This window comes from Macrobrachium nipponense, chromosome 36 (assembly GCF_015104395.2).
Source record: "Macrobrachium nipponense isolate FS-2020 chromosome 36, ASM1510439v2, whole genome shotgun sequence".
Taxonomy (NCBI): domain Eukaryota; kingdom Metazoa; phylum Arthropoda; class Malacostraca; order Decapoda; family Palaemonidae; genus Macrobrachium; species Macrobrachium nipponense.
Window position 1 is genome coordinate 27,227,992 of NC_087220.1, and position 11,766 is coordinate 27,239,757.

Consider the following 11,766-nt stretch of genomic DNA (forward strand, 5'->3'; position numbering starts at 1 on the left):
TTATGGCGCCATTAACCGAAACTCGGACTCTTATGGCTCCATAAATCGCCGATGTTCTGGCACTAGACAAGCTCCATAAGACCAGATCGCCATTAATCGAGACCACCGTTAAACAGGGATTGCCTGTACGTATTAATGTTTGAGCCAGGGCAGAAATCAATCGATACTAGATAGGAAAAACACAGACAGTTATTGTGAATTGTTGGTAAGAAGTTGGCACAAGAACAGTAGGTAGAGACATGGAAAAATATAATTATGGGTGAATAGCATTGTGACAAGGCAAAATGGAATGGGCATGGATGAACTAGTAGAAAATATAGAATGTGTGGAAGCAACTGAAAGCGTGACACATTTTAACATGATTACAGGAAGAAATGTAGTGTTTCTGCTCTCCGTTTGGTCGCTACACTCAAGGAGTCCAAAAGAAGTGCATGAAGTTTTGGAAAGGTTATCAGATGTTTCAGAAGTACTAATGCAGTCAAGAGGAAGGACCCTAAATGGCCAAGTGGGAACTGACAATGTTGGTTTTGAGGATGAGGTTGGGAAATGCAGCTTTGGAGAGAGAAATCAAAGAGGGAAAAGTAATCTTGAATTTTTCCAGAACTAAGTATTACAGTTTTTCAACACTTTTCAAGAAACCAAAAGTGAAGGACGAAAAATTATGGAGAAATTGAGACTTGGACTGATTTTGTTAGACGAGTGAAAGAAGCAGAAAAGATAAAATACAATCAAAAGATGGAAAACATGGAAACTGAAAAATTAAGTAAAAAGAGTATTAAGAAGAAATGACAGTAAATGCAGAGTTCAAAAGTAATCAGTGGCAGCAAAGAGCAAAGACAGACAAAGTTGCAGAAGTGGTACAAGTAGTAGTTTTACAGGAATGAAAGAGAAAGGCAAAGCAAAAAGTAGGTGATCAGTTTTACAAAAGATTTGGGAGGAATGGAATCAAAATCCCAACACAGAGGAGAAAAAAAGAGAAAATATTCAGGATAGCAAAGTATCTAAGGATAGAAGAAGAAGAAGATCTGCAAGGGTTACAGTCTGTGAATGATGAAAATGAAAAGTATAAAGTTGCAGAGAAGAGAATAATTGCTGCAATATCCCTGTTTTAGGAAACCACCAGGGTCAAAAGAAATGAAAGAAAATGTTGGACGTTGGGCCTGACATGTGACCAATGAAAAGTACATGATCTGTAGCTGCTGTAAAGCCAGTTATTGATGTAGTTGCTGTAAAGCCAGTTATTGATGTAGTTGCTGTAAAGCCAGTTATTGATGAGGAAACCTGAGGATATGGAAACCCGTTGAAGGAAAAGATATGTGAAAAAAGCTTGAGAGCAGTAATATACAAAGGGAAAGAGGAAGGAATAGTGTGTAGACACAGAGTTTACAGGATTGCTTCTCAGTAGGGGTTTAGTTCCGTCAGTGCATCACATTGTAGGCATTCCTTATGGTTCTTTGCAGCGTCCCTTCGTCCCCTAGCTGCAACCCCTTTCATTCCTTTTTCTGTACCTCCTTTCATATTCTCTTTCTTCCATCTTACTTTCCACCCCCCCCCGCCCCCCCCCCCCCAACAATAGATGCGTTGTGCAACTGCGAGGTTTTCCTCCTGTTACACCTTCCAAGGCTTTTACTGCCAATTTCTCTTTCAGCTCTGAATGACCCTCATAGGTCCCAGGGCTTGGCCTTGGCCTAAATTCCATATTCAATTCAATTCAATCTGGGTGCTTATTAAATTTACCCAAGTTTCCCTTTAATTTTCTATAATTTATTCTGATAAATGCTTTAATTATCTCCATTGGCCATCACTGCATATTTTTGCCAATTAGGCTTTGGCCTTAAATAGCTATTTCCAAAATACGATGCATATCCGATGCTTTGTAATGATTTTATCGACGAAAGTCTATTTATTAAACAAGGCCCTGAAATACACAGTAGATAAAACGCAAAGTCCAATTTTCCATGAAAGAAAACGTTAAACATTTGCGCCCGTAACTATTAGGAAATACTATGCTATTTTAATCAACCAGCGCCCCGAGGTTGACAGTGCTTTCATAGCAAAATGCATATCGAGATAAGATTCGGTATATATAAAAGAAAAACCGAAGTAATGAGGACAGAAAATGCGCAATGGGGTGAAATAACACAGGTTTGGGAGAAATGAGAAGAGAAGGTAATCTTTCAAAAATTTCAGAACACTTTATAATAGAGGTCCTCTTGAGTTGGAATTGGGCGATTGGAAAAAGGTAAATGAGACATGGGGACAGGCTGATCAAGATGTGCAAACCAAACAGACATAAAATGCATACGAAATTCCAATTCGGACATGAATCATGGTACGGCAAAGAAAGTACTTGCTAAAGATTCGTCGACTTTAGAATAATTGCTTCAAGTCAGATAACAGGCTAAAGTTAGAAGTAACAAAGTACGGGAAATTATGGAGTTTTCATTTGTAAATGTAATAATCACGAAAGAGAGATGGAAATTGCTTGGACATTTCCTTTGCACAGCCCCTGAAAGAGCAGGCGTGATTGGTCTCCTGTAGGGGTCCGGCTTATCCCCGGGACCCTATCACGGGAAACCCAAACTCACTGAGTCTTCAGTAACTTACTGACTTGTAAATATATTTTTTTATATTAGCCCGCCCTTATCAAGATTCTCTTGCAAATGTCAAGTATAAAAGAGCATTGCAGGTAGCTAACTGCTTCCTTTATGCATAATGACTAACTCCCAGTCCTTTAGATTACAGATGCGTATATAGTGGGTTAAAAATAAGTTTTTGAGCAGCTTTGGAGGTCACGGGCAGAATAGAGATTGACCTGTAATTATTGTAGTCTGCAGATATGCCATCCTTTGGAACAGGTTACTGTTACTAAACCTGTGCTCATCTGCACAGATATTATGTCGACGTAAAAATGTACAGAATCTGCTAATCTTGGTAGACAAAACACTTGGCATTTTTTTTTTTTTTTTTTTATGCTGGATACGTAATGAAAAATGACTGTGACTCAGAACCAGAACTCACACTAGGTAACTATCACAACTCGAGGAGATTTTTACAATTTTATTTTTAAAAATTAACCCTAAAAATCGGCCTAAGCTACGCGCATTTACTTCACTTCAATCAACATTACAACTAATTTGCAATGACTTTAATACAAAATAAAAAGAAGAAGAAGAATTGCACGGAAATCCCCAGTGCTGGACTTAGCTGACTACAAGGTAGGCTTCTTTACCAATGGCAATGGCGGGCTAGTTACATTTAAACAAAGGGAAGAGCTCTGGACCGTGTGTGCGTCCCTTGTAGTTCAAGTTTCATACAATGTTTACAGAGTAATCGGCCACTATACTCTGTTTTTTTCCAACTGTCCATCCGCCTGTGGTGTTTTTGTATGGTAACACTGCGTCCCGGGCTTTAGATAGTTACATTCAGCTTACATTCAACGATTATAATAATATCCTATTTCGAATATTAACGGTGTAATTCGCATACATTTAATTATTAAAACACTTTTCAGTTGCAAATGTACACCCAGATATCCTTTTATTTACATAAAACTTACACATAGCGTAACTATCTAAAGCCCGGGACTCAGTGTTACCATACAAAAACACCACAGGCGGATGGACAGATGAAAAAAAAACAGTATAGACATACGTACGTCATGTCCTTTCAGTATAGTGGATTACTCTGATAAATCAACCGGCTTGTGGGTTAGACGTCACAACCTGCCCCATTCTCGCCCGTATGGAATTTGGGAATATAGAGAAGTTCAGTTTATATAAAGTAATTGTATAGCCTCCTGTGTACTTTACAGCAATAAAAAAAATAGGTTACAACGAAATGACGTAAGTAATTATTGGATCAGAACCTTCACGAATTCCTCCGTGTCAATCCGACCGGACTTGCCGCTGGGGCGTAGCTACGATTGCAACATTTTCCAAATATTAAAGCAATTATATAAGACGACTAGATGGAAGTTTTATGTTGGCAAAAATCCTGCAGTAATGTTTGTCGACACACGCTGTCAAGATTATCCAGAATTTTCTTATTAACATCTCCAGCTCATTCTTTTTCTTAAGGCCAGTTTCCAACGATGATTCAGCTTCAAAAGGTCGATGAAGCTGCTCGTTCTTTTTTTTTATGGCCAGTAACCAACGATGAATCAGCTTCAAAAGGTCGATGAAGCTGACCATTCTTTTTCTTAAGGCCAGTTTCAACGATGATTCAGCTTCAAAAGGTCGATGAAGCTGCTCCCATTCTTTTTCTTAAGGCGCCCAGTGACCAATGATGAATCAGCTTCAAAAGGTCGATGAAGCTGCTCATTCTTTTTTCTTAAGGCCAGTGACCAACGATGAATCAGCTTCAAAAGGTCGATGAAGCAGCTCAGGCATCATCTGCTAAACAGTAGAATGCAAGACGAGCCCAAGCTCCTCAGTGGCGTGATCGGTATGGTCTTGGCCTGCCACCTCGGTGGCCGCTAGCTCGATTCTCGGGCTTCCCACTGAGGTGAGAGAGATGTGTTTCTGGTGATAGAAGTTCACTCTCGACGTGGTTCAGAAGTCACGTAAAGCCGTTGGTTCCGTGCAACGTCAAAACATCATAAAACAAACAAGACGAGCCCGAGGTCCTGACCCAAGGATAGAGAGAGAGAGAGAGAGAGAGAGAGAGAGAGAGAGAGAGAGAGAGAGAGAAGGGGTTAGGGGGAACGCAGAGAAGGGAGGGTGAGGGCAAGGCGAGGGAGGAAAGGAGAGGGAAGATAGCAGGAGGGGGGTGGAGGTGGAGGGAGAGGGTAGGCGGAGCTTTTTTATACTGTTGTGTTCGTATCCCTTTCTGGGTAATAGAGTTTTTGCTTCTTCATGATACCCTTATAAATTACGGCACTGGGTGTAATACACTATAGCAAAATCTCGTACTGATACGAGTGTTTGTTACAGAGTTATTGCCAAAAAAACGTGCTTGCACTGTCTGTGAAACCCATAGTAGATATATATGTACTTATGTACACCACTGCACACACACACACATACACACACACACACACACACACACACACACACATATATATATATATATATATATATATATATATATATATATATATATATATATATATTAAACTCCTAGTGCCCACCCCCCCAATGAAAGATTTCTAGATCCCCACTGAGTCCATGGCTGGTCATTTGTCCTGAATTTGATGACTTTTCTAGGGATATATCTCATTAAAATAGCCGTCAGCATTTCATTTCATTTCTTCTTGGGATCAGGATCTAATACAGACTCTGTAAGATTGAGTGCCTGACCAGCTTCAATAATGCGATGCCAACTGGCTCTATAGATTTCAGCCAGACCGTTTTTCCGATGATGGTTTTATTAGTATGCAAGGCACAGAATATATGTATGAATAGACATACTAAAGCGGAAACAAGTAAAAGGTCAATAACCCGAGTGACAAGCGGCGACGTGACAATCGTTCAACTTCGAGTGTTGGTGTTGAGACATGGGCGAAACAAGAGAGATCGCGGATGCGCAAATGGCCCGAATAAGCGGAATGTACAAGCGCCTGTTCAAGGGTCAAGGAGTATGTGTGAAATGGAAAATGCATGTACCCCGGAGGAGACATGCAAGCATGCGTGTGTCTGTTTGCATGCGTGCGTTCTTACGTCTGTTAGAAGTCAAGGAACGTGATAAAATCTCTGGTATGGTAATTAATGGGGGGGAATTATACCACAGACGCTGAGTGTGAAACTATGTCATAAGAGGTGCTTGGAGATCCACAGAGATAAGGTAAAGGAAAGAGAAGCTTTGAAACTTTTGAGAATCTGTGAACGGGGAAGTGCAGGCAACATTGAAAAGACATAAGACGTTATATCCATTGCACTTGTGATGTATTTCAGTGTTTGATAATTCTGGTTCTTTCTTTATTTCAGGATGGGTTCGATTGTTGCTACCTAAAAATGAATTCTCTAGACTTTTAATGTGACATATATTTGATAGAGACCCATAGAGTTATTTTGACAGCAGTGATGATTCTGTCCAATATGGTTTAGTAAGGTAGTAATGGTGCCTTAATGATTTTTGGGATTCTTTAATTCATTTCATCCAATATGATTATGTAGAAGAGTACTAATGGGGTTTTAATGATCTTTTGGGGATTTCTTTCATTCATTTTATTTCATTTTTCATGTTAGTTATTTCGAGAAATAAAGGTTATATTTTCGTATAGCGAGAGTCTGAATTCGGCTAAGATTTAATGAATGACTTTCAGCTAGCTACAGGGAAGGCAGGTGATGGGAATCAACAAAGGTAGGTCACGCTATCAGTAAGGAGTTCTCTCCTTTAGTTAAATGGGGTGTTTGACCCCCATAACAGTTGGTGGCAGTAGTAAAGGGCAATTAGGCCTATGGATTATGTTTCTGGAGAGACTGGGAATCACATAGGAGTTAGGGGATAAGATAGATGTTAGGAAATAGGGATTACAGTTATGTATTTTTGGCAACTGTCCCTCTACTGCTGACAAGGCGTTGAAGTCACCGACATTCGAGTAGTCGAAGAGTCAGCCAGCCTTCTAAGGCGGTGGCAATGTTCATTGTGTGTAGATATGAAGAGTGCTGTAAATGCAGAGGAGATTATGGTGTAATAATTACGGTGGGGCTGTCTTACGGGGATTACCAGGGTAATAATTACGCGCGATCACAAGTGTAATCATATATATACGCATTAATGCTTAAGCAAACTATTCTAACGTGTTTTAAGTTGCCGTTCCCTAATGAGGATGTAAGTGTTAAATGCTTCCCTTTTCATTATTACTTTTTTTGTCATCAATGTGCTCACAAGTGTATTTCATCTTTTTTTTTCTGATGGTTTGCTGTTAAGTGCAATGCGTAGGAATATAAGGTACGACATGTTTCATTTTCGCTCATAAGCAAGGATTCGGCTTACATTGTCTTTCTCTCTCTCGCCTCTTCCCGTTTTCTGTTGGGTGCACCAAGGTATATTCTATATAACGTGGGGTGCATGACACAATTGATCAGCTGATAACCTTGGCCGTGAAATAATTGTGGAGATCTCCTCCCGTAGAGTTGAGAGATATTTGTTTGGGAATAGCGATTTATTGGGAATTGGTGCATGCAATTTCTTTAATTGGGGATTGACGCGTTATTACTTTTGGTGTTGGTGGTTTGTGTAGGGATAAATATATCGATGTTATTGAGGTCAGGGCGAATCCTGAATCATCAGTCCCCCCTAAAGAAGAAAAAATGACAGAAGCAGGTAACAGTCAAGCTTTGGTGCATAAGATAACTAACATAAATGCAGGAGTCAGCCCTTTTCGAGGCATTGTTGATGGCATTCTGTCCCAATCAGTGCAAAATGTTTATTGAGGGAGTGAATAACTACTTAAACGCCGAGGGAATTAAAAATGATGCAGAGGTGTTCACAGAGGCAAAAGCTTTATAAGATTTCAATAAAAGGGATTTGTCATTTAGATGCCGTAGTTTCCAATACACAAAAATGTCGGTCATGGACCGAATTGCAAACATTTCTGAGTGCAGTCTATGGACCTAAGAGGCTTTTACGTTATTAGGAAAGGTAACAAAACCTTATTGAGCATAGCTCAAAACCTTTTGACTCTGCGGGAGAATGGATACAGAAATTGAAAAATTCCACGTGGGTAAATGGTGATAAAATCTCTCTTAACAACTTGAATAAAATAGTGCATTTTTCCATGCTTCTACACGACGTCCCAGACGCTATTGTAGATAGCTCTGATGAAAAGATTGAACCCACATCAGATGAGGAACTGATTTATTCCCAAATTCAGAAACTCATGTCCAAATGTCCCACGGTGGATAGTACATTTTTTAATGTACTATGTCCAAAAAATATGACGCAAAGAGACTCAGATTTTCCTTCACCCCGTTTGTGTGCAAAAGTGGAATATAAGAGAGGATCGATGGATCAAGGGCAACAGCAGTTGCGTTGTTTCAGTTGTAATAAACCAGGGCGTACAAAGAGAGTATGTAGAGTCAAATATTGTGGAATATGCAAAAGTGCGGATCACTGTTGGCAGGCTTGTCCGTCTCAGATACGGAGGGATGCGAGACCTACACCACAGAAATCCAGGAGTTATGATATGAGAACTTCCCAGGCTAGTTACTCAAAGGGCCAAAGGGATCGGCGAAATTTTTGGAAAGCCGATCAACAAAAAGGGTACATATGATTTGTACATGCCATTGTGGTCTTGTGGGGAACGCCCCACAGCCCGGGCCAATAGTTGAGGGACCAATAGTTGTAAAGATCCCAATGTTCATTGACACAGGGGCTTCCATAAATCTCATGGACCATGACCTATATCGGTCCTATTCTCCCAATACCCTTTGAAACCCTCAACGGAGACAGTATGTGATGTGCAAGCCCATAGATTAAATACCTTAGGTTTTATAAGAATGCGGTTTACTCTGGGTGACAGAGTACTGATGGAACCATTTTTGGTGATAAAAGGGGTTGCGTTGGGCAACAGACTTTTGCTGGGCCATCCTGCATGTAGGAGACACAGGATATCGGTCCATACAGGTGTTAGCGGCATAACGGTTGGGATACCGGGTGTTTTTATTCCATATGCGGATATAAGTGAAACTGAGGATACAGAGGTTAATATGGAGAATACCAGCGGTGATATTGGTAATAATATAGGGCGAAAATGGTGGCCACATCAGTGATACTAGTAGGAATACCGGCGGTGGTATTGGTGAGCATACCAATGATATGGGGGATACTGGTGGTGGTGGTGTTGGTGATTATAACGGGGATATTGGTGATGAAGGCGGTGTTGATGGGGATATTTGGGATAATGGCGGTGACAATGGCGGTTATGAGGAACCCACACATATCAGTGATATGTGTGGGTTCCTCACTCAGCCGGACAAAATCGGAAGAGACACTGAACCGAGCAGACCTGTCATGTTGATCTGTGAAATTGGAATTTAGCTGCTTGCTGTGCTTTGCTCGAGTCTCTCCACAAATAACGAATGAAGCTTTCGAATCACGTGACTGAGCCATAGCGATCCTCTCCAAAAGACAGTCATGTATAGAATCGCCGATATTTGGATTATGGTAAACAGCAGATACATAAACATTGTAGAACTTACTGAAAATTTTAAAACAAAGAACTTCATGGCAACTACACTCCAAATTTTTCTGACAATGAAAGGTCGTCCCGACTTGGTGAATACAGCCATACCTTGCGCATGTGGATGTGGATGTTACGGTAGGATTAATGTCAGCCCTTTACTCGTACCCTTCATTTGCAAAGGCGATATCTTTTTGAGCGTGATATCCTTCACGCCCTTCAGTTCAAGGAGTGCGGATTTTTTTTTTTTTTCTTTGAGGGGTAGGTTTGTCACCACGAATCCAGTACAAAGTCACATTAATCTTTTCTAGATAGCGACCCCCAAGGGTTTTAACCCAGTATGTATCCGCCTTTGAAACGTGTTTAGTACAAGGCCGCTGGAGTTTACCGTAAAAACATAAACAAAAGACTGTAAATATCAAAAAGATAATGACTCCCCCCCCTCCCCCCCCAAAGGGATATTGGGAATTGTTCCCCTGTGACTTTATTTCCGGCGGCCATGAATTCATGTGACTTTTTTTCTTGCTGTGGCTCTTTTCGTAGCCTAAATCGTGACTTTATTACCAGCTACCGTCACGACACTTTAATTGCAATGACTGGGTCCAACTTGGAACTGTATTGTCACATACCGTCCCTATACCAAAAAATGATTGTTGTGAAGATGAGACAAAAGGGAGATAAAACAAAGTGCAACCAACCATCATTCAAAAAATTCGTATCTGAAGTCTTTATCAATTAGTTCCTGACTTAATAAATGACATTCTCAATAGAGCTTCCAGTTTAAGAAGTATGTCGTATAGTATACGATCCTTTGTTCCTTTTTTAAATTGTCTCCCCTTTTCGAATTTGGAGAAATCCTGGAATTCCAGAATAAAATTCCTCTTTTGAATGACAGCACTAAAAAGTAGTACTATTCACTTTTGGAACAGTCAGCTTTTTATTGTCAGTTAAAAGAATCCTGTGACTGACCAACTGCTTTATGCAAATGTCCTTCTCACGATGGCAGTCTCTGACAGGACATCGCATCATTTTCTTTTATTGATGATCATTTTTTTTATAATGTCCGTGAAGGGTACTGTAAACCTACATAGCTAAATTTCAATTGTCCTTTATTAACCATAAAGAAAAAACGTATACATTTTTCCAATAAAGGTTCGGTTTAGACGACTTGGTTAAAAGATGTGCATTTTGTGTTGCTCCATCTGCAACTTTCATTTATTTTATCCTTCTTGTCTTTGAAGGAAAAATAAACAACATTTCAAGGTCAACTTTGAAAGCCTTCGTGCTGTGCATTAATTTTTTCTTTTTATTTCTTTATGCTCCACAGCCTGAATTTAATGCAGTGTTGGGGAGAAGAGGAGGTGGGGGGAGGGGGGGGGGGGGCGTGGGGGGGGCGTTTGGGCTGTTGTTGACGATGTCTAACCACAAGAAATAAAAATCAAATAAACTGAGCACAGTTCAGATACAGGAGATGTTGGTTTTCTATACTGCTCTTAATGACCACTTCTTGAAGAAATGTCACATCATCATTTTTCTGTGCGTGTGTGTGTGTGTGTATGAGAGAGAGAGAGAGAGAGAGTTAGTGGGTGTATGTTTTGAGGACCTTTTTAGGATAACAAAGACTATGCCAGGGTAAGTGCAAAAAACTGCTCGAGGAAAATGACTATTTCTTTTCTTCTTTGCTTATTACATTTGAGCTTCAACCATCATCATCATTATCATCATCATCATCATCATCATCATCATCATTAACATCATCTCCTCCTCTCAGACCATAAAAGGCCTGTGTGAAATTCAGCCATTCGCATCTCTCTGTGGTTCATCTACCAGACCTTCACACGTCTCTGACCTCCTTTCTCTCAGTTCTCGTACAACTAGGGCTGGGTCTTCCAAACTTCTGGTGCCCATAGGAAACCAGCCAGCGCTGTCTAGTACTATTTTCTCAGGGGTTGTGTGAAGGACATGTCAAAGCCATGTCCAATTCCTTTTCATCATGACCCCTGCATATGGAACTTTCGTCATTTCCTTCATGGTACCATTTCTAAGCTCCTGTTCTCTGATTGCTAATATTCATTTAAAGCTGCAGTTTATTCCAAAACCAACCATATCTTTCAAATATAGTTTCAGTCAGTCTGTCCTAGACTAAGCTGGCCTTATGCCAGCACTAGCTCTTGCTCCTGTTCAGCCCCATGATTCATAATACCGTCAGTCCCCGGGTTATGGTGGGGGTTCCGTTCCCAGCAGGGCACTGTAAGCTGAACGTCAACTTAACCCGAATCATCATAATTCCAATGGGAATAAATAGCACTTGCTGCTGTAAGCACCATAAGTCCAGGTTACCTTGCCGTAAAGCAGGTAACTGGACCATAAATCCACGGAACGTCACTGAAAAATTGTGGTTAACACCGCCACGAGGCAAGCGGTGCAAGTCCGGAACGACGTAACCCAAACCTGACGTAACCTAGGGACTGCCTGTAACCTGGTCATACTGTGCTTTGTGTGCGTATACAAACACAGATCTTACCAGACTATTGCATAATCATATTTCCGTGAGCAGTTTGTTTGATTTCCAAATTGTTGTCATCATGCCAATTTCTGGATTTGCTTATCAAGTCTTTCACTAAATTCCAACTCCCTCA

At 40.5% G+C, this 11,766-nt stretch overlaps 1 protein-coding gene across 1 annotated transcript; it reads left to right on the forward strand.

Moving 5' to 3' along the window:
- The first annotated feature begins 289 nt into the window (after nucleotides 1–289).
- LOC135203385 (uncharacterized) lies at nucleotides 290–10,459 on the forward strand. Its single transcript, XM_064233119.1, has 3 exons — nucleotides 290–538; nucleotides 8,692–8,899; nucleotides 10,455–10,459. The coding sequence occupies exons 1-3, from the start codon at nucleotides 290–292 to the stop codon at nucleotides 10,457–10,459; spliced, it is 462 nt and encodes a 153-aa protein (XP_064089189.1).
- Nucleotides 10,460–11,766: the final 1,307 nt, after the last annotated feature.

What these genes read in the sequence shown, in the direction of transcription:
- LOC135203385 (XM_064233119.1), top strand. Translation starts at nt 290, where the DNA reads ATGGGCATGGATGAACTAGTAGAAAATATAGAATGTGTGGAAGCAACT. An exon ending in ATGTTGGTTTTGAGGATGAG is followed by an intron (nt 539 to 8,691) that starts GTTGGGAAATGC and finishes GTAATAATATAG; the next exon opens with GGCGAAAATGGTGGCCACAT.